The 18,353-nt window shown below is 42.3% G+C and overlaps 1 protein-coding gene across 1 annotated transcript in view; it reads left to right on the forward strand.

Annotated features, from left to right (window-relative positions):
- Window positions 1-5,947: 5,947 nt before the first annotated feature.
- Window positions 5,948-18,353, forward strand: part of LOC124720242 — a 219,654-nt gene continuing 207,248 nt past the window's right edge. The window contains exon 1 of the mRNA XM_047245558.1: window positions 5,948-6,035. Coding sequence (XP_047101514.1) covers window positions 5,948-6,035 — 88 coding nt within the window. The remainder of the gene's footprint in view (window positions 6,036-18,353) is intronic.

Consider the following 18,353-nt stretch of genomic DNA (forward strand, 5'->3'; position numbering starts at 1 on the left):
CCTCCCGAGGAGATCACGAATGTAAAATTAGAGAGATTGGAGCGCGCACGGAGGCTTTCCGGCAGTCGTTCTTCCCGCGAACCGTACGCGAGTGGAACAGTAAAGGGAGGTAATGACAGTGGCACGTAAAGTACCCTGCGCCACACACCGTTGGGTGGCTTGCGGAGTATAAATGTAGATGTAGATGTAGAAATAAATTTTCTATGACGCTTCAGAGTGTGTATACATTTATTTGATGCACCCTATATACATATATATATATATATATATATATATATGTATATATATATATATATGGTGCCAAAATTTAGGAGCAGGTCCATTTTAGGGTATCAATTTACGTGCACTTCAAAGGTTCAGTTCCTACTATTTTTACAATAGTTTAAACTATCAGTTTAAAAGAAATGATATTTTAGATGTAATGTGAGACTCTGAAGTTTCAGAAAATAATTTTGGAGCCTCATTTATTTTATAGTATTAGAAGGTAGAAAAAAATTATCTTCATGTGTCGACTATAGGTACTCTTACCTTATTATAATCTCACTTGTATATACAAATTCAAATGGTTCAAATGGCTCTAAGCACTATGGGACTTAACTTCTCAGGTCATAAGTCCCCTAGTACTTAGAACTACTTAAGCCTAACTAACCTAAGGACATCACATACATCCATGACCGAGGCAGGATTCGAACCTGCGACCGTAGCGGTCGCGCGGTTCCGGACTGTAGCGCCTAGAACCGCTCGGCCACTTCGGCCAGCTTGTATATACAAAAAGGCGCGTATGTGCAGATGGCTTAAAGTTTTTCCGTTACAGGGCCTGTATCCAAAGCTGCTTTCGGTTTTCATCATTAGGGGACCTATGAGTAGGAACGAGAAACAGTTATACTTACTTCTGTAACCGAATTATCACAGATACTTTCCAAAATGTAATATGAGTCTGACTTTACAGGCATCACTTTCAACACTTTAACTTACGTGATACTCTACGTCAAGTGTAAAAAACATATAAAAGTCACTTCAGCAGATTTCAATAAACGCATCTGCACTATCATAGAAACACTTACATGTGAAATGTAACGCCATTTCCCCCGACAAAACGCTGAGTACAGCCAAAGCCCCTACCACGCCGTAGCGCAGAAGCGAGGCAACTGTCCCCCAGTTGAAGCAGCCGATCGCCGCCATTTGCAGGGATGAATCCTAGTACAGGGGTTGTGATTTGCAGTATATGAGACGCAACAAGAGCAAATTGAACTACAAATTAAACACATGTTTGTTTACAAAAGTTCTGAGTATTTGAGACTACTTTAAAAGTATACTTGAATGATTGAAGTTTCCTAATTTCCGAGGTACGTCTGCATTGAGAGGCGAAATTTAAGAATGTAAGGCTCTTTCCTGACAAGGTGGAGCGAGTTTACATCGAGCTATTTGCATTATATAATTACCTGAAACGTTTAAAGTAGCAGACAGTACGATTATTATTTAATTCACGTAATTTTCCTGTCAGGTCCTGTTTGCTTTTTGCCGACTACTGTGTACATTTTGCACGCTTACTTTTGTTTAGAACAGTATTGTCTACACTGGAATTCTGGTTTGATGAACTGTAATAACCCATATCACTTTAAATACCGTAGAAATTTCATTCGTATATTAGTTTTTAACACTGATATCACCTCTGAAAGTGGTTGAATTTGCAGCATTTGTCAAATATCTGACCATTTACGAAGTATAATCACCACCTGACAACACATGTTAAGTATCTAAACGCAATTATTCGACCTACCTCTGATTCATACTTAACATATATTTGATTGCCTTGGTAATCTGGAAAAGGAACGTTCAAAATTATACACACTGACAGTATTTCCACACTATTTAACCTAGGCATATATTGCACGATTTCCAGGACACTATACCTTTTTCAAATGAGTTGTAAATCCAAATATTGTCGGTATAGCATCGTCCTTAAGTTGACGCGTATTTACATAATTTTCCATGTAGCAATTCTCTTGAAAATGAAGAGAGCACAGCAAATGATTTGCTGTCGGTTGGAAGTTCCCTCTCCGAGTAGCAACAATCCATTTCCGATTTAGAAAATCATTTGTAAGGGGAAACCTAAACAAAAACAAACGGTCATAATGTATTATTTCTCCATGAAAATACTATATACAAGTAATGGAAAGTAACAAACAATCAGGAATGACTGACCTGTGAAATGTAACATTGTTTCCGTATTCGTCTTTGCTTCCATTATGCTGTTACAATTAAAAGCAGCCCACGAACGAACCCTGTTTACGCACTGTTTCCCTGCTGTAATATCGATGAATTATTCAGATACAATTCTACCCTTGAATGACGTTTACTAATTTTCTATCTTCACACTCGCAGAATCCATGCGAAAAGTAGTCATACAATAGCTATGCCATGAGCGCATAAGTATTCTTTGTAATACGCTCTCTGGTGGTTGTTAAAAAAAAAAAAGGAAAGGGAGCTTCCGAGATTGTCTTCGTGCCGATTAGCCTGAGCTTGGTTTGGAAGAACTGTAATCTGATTATTGAGATTTATCACAGAAGATAACTGATACGAACTGTACGATTAAAAAGGAAAAATATATAGAGTGCTCCTTCAAATAAAAGGTGTGTATTTGAAATTTGAGAATTAATGATATTTATCGATATATTGCGTAGTTGTTAATCAGAAGGGAACTTCCGAAAGACTGGATACGAACCTGCATTTAATAATCCAAGAGCTCCATTACTTCTTCGGAAGGTTAAACTTCATCAAAGCCAAATATCCGCTTGGTATGAAGTTTCCCGACTGATTATACAACGCTCCCAAAATTACGAGGCATTTTATTTGTACAGATTAGCAGAATGCCGCAAAGCACGAGCCTGCAGAGAAGAAGAATCATCGCCTGATTTCATTCTAACAAGTAAAATTTCAGAATCATTTTGAGTGACTGAGCTATGACTGTGTTTTCTATCATTAATGATTGATTGCTTGAACGAATTGAGAGCAACATAATTACGTAGATAGGAGGAAAAATTACACTGCAAATGGCGGCTTCTGTCACGTTGAATGTGGGGACGCGACACTAGCGCCATTGCGCGGTCTAGTTGTTATTTACTAAGTCTATGGTACAGTCACAGTCTAATATATACAGTCGCGACACTCTCGCTGATTTTCGTCATACACTGCGACAACAGCGCCCCAAGCGGTGGAGAAGCTACGCTGCTGTATACGGCATTCAGTAAATGTAAACAGTGTCGTTTATATTCATTTTTAACATGGTTTTTACGAAAGGCAGCGTATGTAGCCCAATCAGTTGCAGTAATAATAGGAAGAAGACACCACATTTGTCATTCTTCAGGTTTCCTAAGGACCCTGAGGGGTATGAAACGTCACATTAGAGCGCTCTTTATTTACGATTTTTTTCTAAACTGTATTGAATTACTGAATTTGTTTTTCTTTTTTAGGAGCAATAAATAGTTAGTAAATAGCAGAAGGCAGGACCTGCTGCAAAAAGATGTCCTTTCTTTGCACAATAACGTGAAGTTTTGTGTATTACATTTCGAGTCAAACCATTTTATGAGCGCGGAAAAGAAGACATTGGTATGGAATGCAGTTCCTACGTTATTTGGCGTGCCGAATAAGCCACAACTAGTGACGATGGAGAGAAAATTGCCATACAAACGTGAAAGTGTTACTGCTAAAACAATAAAACTGTTTCCTGACCCAGAAGAAGCAGCTACCACAAATGTTCCTACACGAGATACATACATAAAATCACTAGCAACGGAATCTGTAAGACAGACATCTTTTGAAGATGAAATGCTTAGATTGCGTGAAATTAATCGCGTGTTGGAAAATCGTGTGAAATATATAAACGTGCAAATCATTAGACTTTGTACAAAATTACTACGTGACAAGGAAAGTGCCCATCGTAAGAATAAGCTGCAACCGCAACGTCACAGGACACAAGTACAAAAGGACAATCTCAGTTTAAAAAGCATTGGTTCCAAGTACTTGAAAAGAGATGCTCTCAATTTATTGATAAGCCAAATCAGTATACCATTGAATGGAAAACGTGGTGCGAGATGGAAATATGAAACTAAATTATTTGCACTTAATTTGTTGTATAGTACTCAGGCATACAGTTTTTTATCACACTGTTTTAGCCTTTCATCAGTGCGTACCATACAAAGGTATGTGGAAGATATACAATTAAATTGTGGGATAAATAATAACATATTTCATCTTTTAAAGCAGAAAGTGCAGCAGTTACCAAAAACTGATATAATTGTTAATTTGTCTATGGATGAGATGTCACTAATGGAAAATTTGATATATGACAGCTCTAGGGATCGTGTTATTGGATTTGAAGACATGGTTTCATACATACATCTGTGGTTGCCAATACTGCATTAACGACATATTCTCAAATTTTAACAGCCATTAGTATATTATTCCTCTAAAGGGCCAGTAGGAGCCACCCATCTGATGCACATATTTTTTGAAGTTGTCAAAAAACTCACAGAGATTGGTTTGGTTGTAAAAACACGTGTCACTGACCAAGGCTCGAATTTTGTGGAGTGGAGGCACAGAGTGGGTATCACACGAGTTAATCCATGCTTAGTACACGAAGGGAGTGAGATCTACTTTTTTCATGACACCCCACACTTGATAAAAAGCATACGTAATAATTTATTCAGGTATAACATTGTCCACTAAAAGAGCTGTCCAACTGCTAGCATTTTCAAAAATGAAGGTAAGCACTGCAGTTCTTATGTTGAGTCATACAGTAGCAGCAGGCATTGAGACATTTTTTACTTGTGGCACCATATCATCATCTGCTACTGCTACTGCAGATTTTTGCCAAAACGTAAACGATATTTCTGACATATTTACTGCACATTGTGTTAAAGGGCCTGTATCCTTAAGGAACTTCATTGCAAGTGCCTTTTACATTATTAAATTCAGGAATCAAGACTTAGTCTGTAGGAGCAAGAGAAGAAATAAAAAAGTAATGAAGCTGGCTCATTTGGCTTGCTAAAGAGTTAGGACTGACTCATTCATTGAATTTTATTTTCGTTAAATGTATCAATGGGATATTTTAAAACAGTCATGCTTTTTTCGAGATAACCTGATACCACAAAGAATAAGATGGAAATTGTATTTTTGAAAGCAGGCTTCCTGCAAAGCAGAACGTAATGAAAAGTGATGTGTCGCTTCATTTTTACACAAGGAAGAGCATCTATGTACTTGATATGTGGGATACACAGTGTGTATTCTCTTACTTTCAGTGGAATAAGTGCGATTGTATGCTGCTACTTAATTATTTCTTCAAGAATATGTTGCAGTTTATGTCACTTCATTCAATAGTTCGTGCTCTGTTTATTTATATTTCACGATCATTTACGTCTCTCGCTGTTCTCCTAATACTTGTGACGCAAAAATATACTAACTATTTTGTAAATTACGTACAAAACGAATTAAAAAACAAACATGATTTTTACGTCGCATCTGCCGTCAGAGGAAGGCGAGCTTTCCGGCCGCTAGGGGCGCTAGTGTCACTTGAACTGTCAAATGATAACAACTTTCACAGCAGTGAGTGTCGCGACTGTATATATTAGACTGTGGTACAGCCATAAGCGCAACACGAAACAACCATGTTTTGCCAACATTCGCGTGACTTTAGCCCAGAGACGTCGGAGCCTCGAAAATTACGTCAGGGCCAGTCTATTATATTTATGGTCGAAGGACTGCAGGCGGTGTTGTGGCCTTGAAAGCGCAGGGATTCTCTGCTCACGCCGCCCCTCCGCTCCCCCACTTTCGCCGCTATCGCAAGACGTCGGCGTGCGCGACGCGATGCTCACCTGTCTGCTGAGGTGTTTGTATATCTCTGGCCGCTCTGCCCGCGGCGCCAGTCCCACGCGCTCAGTCCGCTGAGATGCGCTCGCCGAGACGGTTGGGGCACGTGCCCCTGACACTGTTGCTGCTTTCGCTGCCGCTGCCGTTGCTCGCCGCGGAGAAAGACGGTGAGTCGGATTAGAGGCGCACAGCGAAAATCTGCCCAGCTGGCAGCGAGCTTCAACTGCGAACCCGAGAGAGTTGATAATCGCCAGTTCATGACCGTCTTTCGTGTTCTACATCTGCATGATTACTCTGCAATTCACATGTAAGTGCTTGGCAGAGGGTTCATCGAACCACAATCATACTATCTCCCTACCATTCCACTCCCGAACAGCGCGCGGGAAAAACGAACACCTAAACCTTTCTGTTCGAGCTCTGATTTCTCTTATTTTATTTTAATGATCATTCCTACCTATGCAGCTTGGGCTCGACAAAATATTTTCGCATTCGGAAGAGAAAGTTGGTGAGTGAAATTTCGTAAATAGATCTCGCCGCGACGAAAAACGTCTTTGCTTTAATGACTTCCATCCCAACTCGCGTATCGTATCTGCCACACTTTCTCCCCTATTACGTGATAATACAAAACGAGCTGCCCTTTTTTGCACCCTTTCATTGTCCTCCGTCAACCCCACAGAGGACGAACGAGTGTAGTGTAAGCTGTCTCTTTAGTGGACTTGTTGCATCTTCCAAGTGTCCTGCCAATGAAACGCAACCTTTGGCTCGCCTTCCCCACAATATTATCTGTGTGGTCTTTCCAACTGAAGTTGTTCGTAATTTTAACACCCAGGTACTTAGTTGAATTGACAGCCTCGAGAATTGTACTATTTATCGAGTAATCGAATTCCAACGGATTTCTTTTGGAACTCGTGTGGATCACCTCACACTTTTCGTTATTTAGCATCAACTGCCACCTGCCAAACCATACAGCACTCTTTTCTAAATCGTTTTGCAACTGATACTGGTTTACGGATGACCTTACTAGACGGTAAATTACAGCATCATCTGCGAACAACCTAAGAGAACTGCTCAGATTGTCACCCAGGTCATTTATATAAATCAGGAACAGCAGAGGTCCCAGGACGCTTACCTGGGGAACACCTGATATCACTTCTGTTCTACTCGATGATTCGCCGTCTATTACTATGAACTGCGACCTTCCTGACAGGAAATCACGAATCCTGTCGATACCCCATAGACCCGCAGCTTGATTAGAAGTCGCTTGTGAGGAACGGTGTTGAAAGCTTTCCGGAAATCTAGAAATACGGAATCAACATGAGATCCCCTGTCGATAGCGGCCATTACTTCGTGCGAATTAAGAGCTAGCTGCGTTGCACAAGAACGATGTTTTCTGAAACCGTGCTGATTACGTATCAATAGAGCGTTCCCTTCGAGGTGATTCATAATGTTTGAATAGAGTATATGCTCCAAAACCCTACTGCAAACCGACGTCAATGATATAGGTCTGTAGTTCTTTGGATTACTCCTACTACCCTTCTTAAACACTGGTGCGACCTGCGCAATTTTTCAATCTGTAGGCACAGATCTATGGGTGAGCGAGCGGTTGTATATGATTGCTAAGGAGGGAGCTATTGTATCAGCGTAATCTGAAAGGAACCTAATCGGTATACGATCTGGACCTGAAAACTTGCCCGTATCAAGCGATTTGAGTTGCTTCGCAACCCCTAAGGTATCTACTTCTAAGAAACTCATGCTAGCAGCTGTTCGTGTTTCAAATTCTGGAATATTCCACTCGTCTTCCCTGGGGAAGGAATTTCGGAAAACTGCGTTCAATAACTCCGCTTTAGCGGCACAGTCGTCGGTAACAGTACCATCGGCACTGCGCAGCGAAGGTATTGACTGCGTCTTGCCGCTTGTGTACTTTGTTGCTGCTGTTGTGGTCTCCAGTGCGAAGACTTTGCTACAGCTCGCGTCATGTTGGAAAGCGAGCCTATTTTCAGCTGTTCCGCGCATCCCCCACCATTAACTGTTAGTAGCCAGTAAGGCCGGTATTACACTATCAAATTTCTTTGTGAAAGATTTGATCAAAGATGTGACCAAATATTCCGTCCAATATATTTGACAAAGATCTTCGACGTAGCGCTAGAAGGGGTATTACACTGTCATCAAATTTTTCGTCAAAGTTCAAGATGGCTGACAACAACTTGTTATTAACCGCAGCAGTTCTACGTACTCCAATTGCATTGTGTGCACATGCGGAAACGAAGTGGGGGAAAAAATGGAGCCATACATACGAGGTTGACGCTCTTAAATTCCTGGGGTTACAACTTGATAACAAATTCAGTTGGGAGGAGCACACCACAGAACTGCAGAAACGCCTTAACAAATCTGTATTTGCAATTCCAGTGTTAGCAGACATAGGCAACATAAAAATGAAAAAGCTTGCATACTTTCATTCCATAATGTCATATGGGATAATATTTTGGGGTAACTCTTCAAGTCAAACAAAAGTTTTCATAGTCCAAAAGCGTGTAATACGTATTATTTGTGGAGTAAATTCACGGACCTCCTGCAGAAACCTCTTCATAGAACTGGGTATACTTACTACTACCTCTCAGTATATTTACTCCTTAATGAAATTTGTCCTAAATAATATATCTCTTTTTCCAACAAACAACTCAGTTCGTACATACAATACCAGGAACAAAAATGATCTGCACAAGGACTTGAAAGCACTTTCTTTAGATCAAAAAGGGGTCCGCTACTCAGGAACACTCATCTTCAATAATTTGCCAGGAAACATAAAAAATTTAGTTAGAAATAAAGATCAGTTTTAAAGGAGCCTGAAAGACTTACTACTGGCCAACTCCTTCTACTCCATTGACGAAAATTTTAATAGAAACAAATGATGTATTGTATTTATTCATACTATTAGTATTGTTATTTCAGCTTTAAAAAAAATTGACATGTTCCACATCCACGAGGATCTCCTCAGCACGGATCTATGGAACGAAAAACTAATCTAATCTGGGTGAAGCCGTGGGTTTTACGACGACGCGATAAAAGCATTCAACAAAACTTGTTACGTGAGCCTACAGTGGAAGACGTCAAGTCGTACATCAATTACTTAGGAATGGATGAGCATACATTTCTGTATGTGCCCAGTGAAGTGTATCCTCATATCACAAAGCACAATATTCCTTAAGAACTGCTACATCTGCAGAAGACAGGCTCAGTATAACACTCCGATTCCTTGCTACAGGAGTTTTGTTATGTTAGGTTAGGTTAGATCAGGTCAGGTCAGGTCTCCAATCTTCTTAATCTATTTTTGTATTCAGGGTGCCTAACTTTGTAAAGCGCCTCACCAACTTCATACATCTCTATTAATTTTGTAGTTGTCGGCACACACCAATTGTATTTACCGGCAATGTTTATGAAAACAGTACAGACGACAGAACGCTGCAGCGATGCTAGCGCCCCGTGTGGGAGCATGTCACATTGCAGTGAACAGAAGACAAGCGATTTCTTTGATCAAATCTACTGCGAGGCCCTAGATTTGATCAAATATTGGACGACATTTGACAAAGTTCCTATTACACCATCAAATATCTTTGACAAAGATATTTGACAAAGAAATTTGATAGTGTAATACCGGCCTAAGATTCACTCTCTTTCCGAGCGGCTAGCCGCGAATCACAAACTGGACCGCTGTTGCCGTATTTTGCGATAATACAGTTTCATTCATAGAGCGACCGAATTGCAATAACTTGTGCAGATCGTTAATTTATAACAGTCACGCGACAGAATGTATAAATTTGACTTTCTTGCATGTGAATGTGGTCTCACAGTTTAGCATTTACCCGCATAGTACTGTCAGTATAGTCCGATAGAATTAATTTGCGGACAGGTTACAAGCTATGTGGGGGGAGGGGGGGGGGGGCATTCAAGATAACAGACACTGAAAGTCTTATGCATGAAGCAATGGACAGCTGTGTTGTGTCACACTGAAAAGTTTCAAAAATAAGACTTTCACAGTGAGGTGAAGATGGATAAAAGCCTAGAACTATCATCCTTAATTTACAATCAGATGTTTCGGACATGGACTCAGATAGCAGATGGTATTACGATGTAGACTTTGAAACAAAGTAAAGTAACGATTTTTCTTGGTTTTAAAGATTCATATTTTAAAAACGTTTTTGTCAACATATCAATTGTATACACTGTACACATTTTATTGATTAGGGATATGTAGCCTGTGATGTATTCAGAGTGCAATGTTCAACGCATTGCCCAAGGAGAAGTTAAGCTTTTCCCAGCCTCTTGTATTACGTGCGAGAATGCGTTTGGGTAAATTCATCAAAAACTCCAGTATGTCGACAAGTAAGCCCCTGTCATTTTTATGGCACGAATTGGAAAATGCCTTAAAATGAAAAGGAGGGTTACCTGTCGAGATACCGGTAGTTTTCGACGTTTTCGGGGCATTCATTCGAATTATTCTCTGAAGATGGTTAATTGTTAGCTCATTCAATGGATCATAAATGCGTTCTCCCACTGTAATATCGAAAGCGTTACTTAAAATTCATAATGCCTGTTCAACATATGATAACATACTGACAATTTTTATGATGTTCTGCACTAGTATCTACTATCGCTAATTCATTTCTGCGCATAGTGATTTACATTGAACTGCAGTGAAACGCACCCACATGCGAACATACACTACTGGCCATTAAAATTGCTACACCAAGAAGAAATGCAGATGATAAACAGGTATTCATTGGAAAAATATATTATATTACAACTGACATGTGATTACATTGTCACGCAATTTGGGTGCATAGATCCTGAGAAATCAGTACCCAGAACAACCACCTCTGGCCGTAATAACGGCCTCGATACACCTGGGCATTGAGTCAAACAGAGCTCGGATGGCGTGTACAGGTACAGCTGCACATGCAGCTTCAACACGATACCACAGTATATGAAGATCAATGACTGGCGTATTGTGACGCCCCAGTTGCTCGGCCACCATAGACCAGACGTTTTCAATTGATGAGAGATCTGGAGAATGTGCTGGCCAGGGCAGCAGTCGAACATTTTCTGTATCCAGAAAGGCCCGTACAGGACCTGCAACATGCGGTCGTGCATTATCCTGCTGAAATGTAGGGTTTCGCAGGGATCGAATGAAGGGTAGAGCCAAGGGTCGTAACACATCTGAAATGTAACGTCCACTGTTCAAAGTACCGTCAATGCGAACGAGAGGTGACCGAGACGTGTAACCAATGGCACCCCATACCATCGTGCTGGGGGATACGCCAGTATGCGACCATCATGATGCTGTAAACAGAACCTGAATTCATCCGAAAAAATGACGTTTTACCATTCGTGCACGCAGGTTCCTCGTGGAGTACACCATCACAGGCGCTCCTGTCTGTGATGCAGCGTCAAGGGTAACCGCAGCCACGGTTTCCGAGCTGATAGTCCGTGCTGCTGCTAACGTCGTCGAACTGTTCGTGCAGATGGCTGTTGTCTTGCAAACGTCCGCATCTGTCGACTCAGGGATCGAGACGTGGCTGCACGATCCGTTAGAGCCATAGAGATAAGATGCCTGTCATCTCGACTGCTAGTGATACGAGGCCGTTGGGATCCAGCACGGCGTTCCGTATTACCCTCCTGAACCCACCGATTCCATATTCTGCTAACAGTCATTGGATCTCGACCAACGCGAGCAGCAATGTCGCGATACGATAAACCGCAATCGCGATAGGCTACAATCCGACCTTTATCAAAGTCGGAAACGTGATGGTACGCATTTCTCCTCCTTACACGAGGCATCACAACAACGTTTCGCCAGGCAACGCCGGTCAATTGCCGGTCTGTACGAGAAATCGGTTGGAAACTTTCCTCATGTCAGCACGTTGTAGGTGTCGCCACCGGCGCCAACCTTGTGTGAATGCTCTGAAAAGTTAATCATTTGTTTATCACAGCATCTTCTTCCTGTCGGTTAAATTTCGCGTCTGTAGCACGTCATCTTCGTGGTGTAACAATTTTGATGGCCAGCAGCGTAACAGATTTACAAAGCTACATTCGTATGTATTGTTATAGCACAGTTAAAATGCTGCAGCTCTCCACACTACTCTGTTCTATGCAAACATCGTCGTCTCTGCATAATTATTACAATCTACATCCATCTTTTTGTCTGCCTCTGTAGTTTTTACCCCCGAAAACTTCCCTCCATTGCCAAACTGACCATTCCTTGGTGGCTCAGCATGTGTCCTGTTAACAGACCCCTTATTCTAGTTGGCTTGTGCCATATATTTCTTTTCTTCTCAGTTGCAGTCGGTACCTCCTCATTTGCTATTCGATCTACCCATCTATTTTCAGCATTCTTGTGAAGCACAACATTTTGAAAGTTTGTGTTGGCTCATTTTCCAAAACGCATATCGTCCACACTCGCACACAAGGCTACACTCCAGACATAAATGTTTAAAAAAGGCTTCCTAACATTTACATGTATATTCGACTAGCGAACAGCCCTGATTTGGCACTCGTTGTACTAGGTATCCACAGTTGGACGCCTTGTGTAGTGTTGCGCTATTGAATTACTTCCACATACCTTTCTCGTGAATCACTCTCTCTATTGGTGGAAGCATATGAAAATCCCTACAGTAGTTCCTGAGATTAGTCTTCACATAGACACAGGAAAACGTGATGGGGTACTTCAGTTAGTCATTTTTCAACTAATTTGTGGGAAATATTTCAAAAATATCTACAAAAATCTTCGTTATGAATAAGTCTGTTTATTAGCGAAAGAAAAGTAAGCTAAACTCGGCCCGAACAGGCCATGAAGGCGCAACGGTACCGACCGGCCGCCGTGTCATCCTCAGCCCACACGCGTCGCTGGAAGCGGATGTTGAGGGTCATGTGGTCAGCACACCTCTCTCTCGGCCGTATGTCAGTTTACGAGACCGGAGCCGCTACTCCTCAATCGAGTAGCTCCCCAGTTTGCCTCACAAGGGCTGAGTGCACCCCGCTTGCCAACAGCGCTCGACAGACCGGATGGTCACCCATCCGGGTGCTAGCCCAGCCCGACAGCGCTGAACTCCGGTGATGTGACGGGAACCGGTGTTACCACTGCGGGAAGGCCGTCGGCTAGCGTTCCCTTCTACTTTGTATATTTTTGAACTCTGGATGACACAAGTTAAAAAGTGTTTCACCTGTTTCGTACTTTTTATTAAATTTGTAGTTGTTTGAAGACTAATTCTAATAATTAAATTATTCAGAAATAAAAACAGTTCTTATTGCCCTTATAGTGTACTATACGTTTATTTACCTTCAGATATTCCCCCTGCAGTGCTTCACAAATCGCTTGACACGTTTCTGGAATTATTTTGCTTGATGTGCACTGTGGTATTGGAGTACTATTTGAGATGCTCTCTCCCGTCTCAAGAAATGGTAGTGTCACGGTGAACCTGTCTTATGCACATATAGCATGTCTCAAATGAGTATTCTTTCTTATAATATGAGAAACCATTTTAATGAGCAAATACTAAAGTGCACTCTCATCCATTCGTAGCTAATTTATATGTAAGACCTGACGTCGTCCGCTAGCAGCTGTCGTAACAAATTTTGCTGAATGCTTTTACTATCTCGACGTAATTTCCACGGCTTCACCTAAGTATGTTTCGTTTTTTTTTCCGCCGCTTTTCTTCCAAATACACACACGATGCAATCGTACAAACAACTGCCGCGCATAATAACAGGTAGTTGTTTTCTCCCATATTGAAATTTGACGCGAGCGGTTCTAAGCGCTACAGTCTGGAGCCGCGCGACCGCTACGGTCGCAGGTTAGAATCCTGCCACGGGCGTGGATGTGTGTGATGTCCTTAGGTTAGTTAGGTTTAAGTAGTTCTAAGTTCTAGGGGACTGATGACCACTGCAGTTAAGTCCCATAGTGCTCAGAGCCATTTGAACCACTTTTCTGAAATTTGACGAACAATATGACGACAACGTAATACGCCTTTTTCGCGCCATGTCAAAGATGTTTGCTAGATATTTGAACTGATTTCTTTGTCAAAGAAATATGATAGTGTAATACCGGCCTCAGAACAATTGCGTCAAACAGTACTACTCGAGACGGGCTGCGTGGACTCAGCGGAAGGAAATGGAAATTCATATGAAGATAGTAACTGTTCTCGAAAGCACAGATACCATTGATGGCCGTGCAACTTCTCTAGAATAAATGATGACTAACTGAATCCCTCAGCTGCCGACAGGTGTTGTTGATATACCTCGATGGGGACAAGTGACAATGTGTGCCCCGACCGGGACCCGAACCCGGGATCTCCTGCTTACATGGCAGACGCTCTATCCATCTGAGCCACCGAGGACACAGATGAATAGTGCTACTGCAGGTACTTTTCCCTTCCACGTTTCCCGTGAGACTCACATTCCCAACTGTCCTCGATGGCTCAGACGGATAAAGCGTCTGCCATGCAAGCAGGAGATCCCAGGTTCGGGTCCCGGTCGGGGCACACATTTTTAGCTGTCCCCATCGAGGTACACCAAAAACACCTGTCGGCAGCTTAGAGTTTCAATTAATTATCATTTAAATGGAAATGCGTTGACAGCGGTATATGAAATGCCGTGTGGCTAGGACCTCCCGTCGGGTACAAGTCTTTAAACTGACGCCACTTTGGCGACTTGTGTATCGATGCGAATGAGATGATGATGATGATGATGATGGTGATGATGATGATGACAAAACAACAGCCAATCCCTGAGCATATATATACTACTGGCCATCAAAATTGCTACACCACGAAGATGACGTGGTACAGACGCGAAATTCAACCGACAGGAAGTAGATGCTCTGATATGCAAATGATTAGCTTTTCAGAGCATTCACACAAGGTTGGCGCCGGTGGCGACACCTACAACGTGCTGACACGAGGGAAGTTTCCAACCGATTTGTCATACACAAACAGCAGTTGACCGGCGTTGCCTGGTGAAACGTTGTTGTGATGCCTCGTGTAAGGAGGAGAAATGCGTACCATCACGTTTCCGACTTTTATCAAAGTCAGACTGTGACTATCGCGATTGCCGTTTATCGTATCGCGACATTGCTGCTCGCGTTGGTCGAGATCCAATGACTGTTAGCAGAATACGGAATCGGTGGGTTCAGGAGGGTAATGCGGAACGCCGTGCTGGATCCCCAACGGCCTCGTATCACTTGCAGTCGAGATGGCAGGCATCTTATCCGCATGGCTGTAACGGATCGTGCAGCCACGTCTCGATCCCCGAGTCAACAGATGGGGACGTTTGCGAGACAACAACCATTTGCACGAACAGTTCGACGACGTTTGCAACAGCATGGACTATGAGCTCGGAGACCGTGGTTGCGGTTACCCTTGACGCTGCATCACAGACAGGAGCGCCTGCGACGGTGTACTCGACGACGAACCTGGGTGCACGAATGGCAAAACGTCATTTTTTCGGATGAATCCGGGTTCTGTTTACAGCATCACGATGGTCGCATCCGTGTTTGGCGACATCGCGGTGAACGCACATTGGAAGCGTGTATTTGTCATCACCATTCTGGCGCATCACCGGGCGTGATGGTATGGGGTGCCATTGGTTACACGTCTCGGTCACCTCTTGTTCGCATTGACGGCACTTTGAACAGTGGACGTTACATTTCAGATGTGTTACGACCCGTGGCTCTACTCTTCATTCCATCCCTACTAAACCCTACATTTCAGCAGGATAATGCACGACCGCATGTTGCAGGTCGTGTACAGGCCATTCTGGAGACAGAAAATGTTTGACTGCAGCCCTGGCCAGCACATTCTCCAGATCTCTCACCAATTGAAAACGTCTGGTCGATGGTGGCCGAGCAACTGGCTCGTCACAATACGCCAGTCACTACTCTTGACGAACTGTGGTATCGTGTTGAAGCTACATGGGCAGCTGTACCTGTACACGCCACCCAAGCTCTGTTTGACTCAATGCCCAGGCGTATCGAGGCCGTTATTACGGCCAGAGGTGGTTGTTCTGGGTACTGATTTCTCAGGAGCTATGCACCCAAATTGCGTGAAAATATAACCACATGTCAGTTCTAGTGCAATGAATACCCGTTTCTCATCTGCATTTCTTCTTGGTGTAGCAATTTTAATGGCCAGTAGTGTATGTAATATTGTTCGCTATAGTTCATTGTATGTGTTAGGGGTGGACGTCCCACGCCGCTTGTTGAAGTTCGTCGTTGATCCATGAAGTCAGTTTTTTGTTACAGAGGGCAGCTACACCTCTGACCGAACACGCTGAGCTAGCGTGCCGGCTGTCACTCACAAGGGAACCTCCCCATCGCACCCCGCTCAGGCTTAGTTATAAGTTGGCACAGTGGATAGGCCTTGAAAAACTGAACACAGATCAATCGAGAAAACAGGAAGAAGTTGTGTGGAACTATGAAAATATAAGCAAAATATGCAAACTGAGTAGTCCATGGGCAACATAGGCCACATCAAGGCTCATGTGAGCTCAGGAGCGCCGTGGTCTCGTGGTTAGCGTGAGCAGCTGCGGAACGAGAGGTCCTTGGTTCAAGTCTTCACTCCAGTGAAAAGTTTAAATTTTTATTTTCAGACAATTATCAGAGTTCAGGCACTCACACATAATCAACTTCGCTCTCCAAAATTCCAGGACATGTTCAGATTTGCTTGGACATATGCAGGATTTGACGGTCTACACACGGAAAAATTTGAAAACGTTAAAAACATATGTTTTGACAGAGCACAGAGAAAACTGTGCGACTGTAAAACTGTTGCATTCGTTTGTTGCTGTTTATGTGACACACTCTTATGTTTTCATCACTCTTTTGGGAGTGATTATCACATCCACAAGAAAACCTAAATGGGGCAAGGTAGAAGAATCTTTTTACCCATTCGCCAAGTGTGTAAGTTAGGTGGCTCGACAACATATTCCTGTCATGTGACGCACATGCCGTCACCAGTGTCGTATAGAATATAGCAGACGTGTTTTCCTGGATCAAATGTTTCCGTTTCCCATTGTAGAGGCACGCCCTTTCGTCTACTAATCGCACGGTTTTACGATGCGGTCGCAAAACACAGACACTAAACTTATTTCAGTGAACAGAGACGTCAATGAACGAACGGACAGATCATAACTTTGCAAAAATAAAGAAGTAAAGTTTTCGCTCGGGGGAAGACTTGAACCAAGGACCTCTTGCTCCGCAGCTGCTCACGGTAACCACTTTTTTTTTTTTTGTCCCCTTCAACCCATCCTTTACGCTCGCCAAGTGTTGCCTTCTCGGCCCGGCTTATCCGCCTTTAAGAATGAATGTAACTTGATGATGTGGAAACGCGCTTCTTCTGAACGACGAACGAAGTATGCCCCTTCTGTTGCCTTTGTTTGCAACATGGCTTGAATAAAAATAAATGTAAATTCCATTGAGAAGGCAGTCTCATAATTGTTGTGGGAATGTAACTGCATCTGTAAATTTCGTTCTCCGTGCGTGGAAAAACGGAAAGAAGCAAACTCATTATTGCTGATAAGTATAATTTCCTTTTTCAGAAGGTAATGAAGTAAAATAGGCTTCTTCTGCTTGATTTTACACTTAATTAACAGAAATGTGTCTTCTTGTGAAAAGAAAACGAAAGAAAAACAGAAACTAAATAAATGGCGGATACCAGTTTCATCACTGTGTTTCCCCGAAACCAAAGTAATAGATACACATAGGCTTAATTGGTCTATACTGATGATCTTCTCTGACTACTTTCTGTTGGAAATCCTCTTCCTGCTACGTGAAGTACAAACTTTAACCAAAAATCATTCGTCTAATATACGAAATGCTTGGATGTGCAATGTAAATTACGCATTTCTAATTGTTACAGGATTGTTTTAGTTAAAAAGTTTGCGTAATTTTCTTTGTATTTTTTAGTACACATCAACTTGTGGTGCTCAGTTGCAAGGTATACCCAGAAGTCCTCCCTATTGCTTGATTCTTTTGTTAGGACGTAATGCATCGTTTGGCCTTTCAACCAGTTCATTGCATTTCGTTTTGTTTTAGGGTAAGGTATACCGTCAGGGTTTAAAAACTCAGCAGTCGTAACGGCATTGGGCGTAGTTCTGCTGACGCTCGCTATCTTTTGTCTTATGTAGAGCCATATTTCTTTCACCCTGTCACACAGCAATCTATGCTCTTCGGTATCTGGTATTTTACATAATGGACACAGCGGTGACTCGGCCAATCGAATAGAGTGAAGTTTAGAGTTCGTCGTAATTTTTCTGTTTACAGCAAAGTACCAGGTCGATTTGACATACGTTGGCAAGTTCCGGCAGTGAATATTTTGCCATATTGTTTCCCAGTTATAACAAGGATACTTTTGTTCTACGTCGTTTCTGGGTTTGTCTTTCATGAAGTTATTATAAAGTTCTTTTACTTTCATGATGTCTTTCCCAGGAATCCTTGC

This window comes from Schistocerca piceifrons, chromosome 11 (genome assembly GCF_021461385.2).
Source record: "Schistocerca piceifrons isolate TAMUIC-IGC-003096 chromosome 11, iqSchPice1.1, whole genome shotgun sequence".
Taxonomy (NCBI): domain Eukaryota; kingdom Metazoa; phylum Arthropoda; class Insecta; order Orthoptera; family Acrididae; genus Schistocerca; species Schistocerca piceifrons.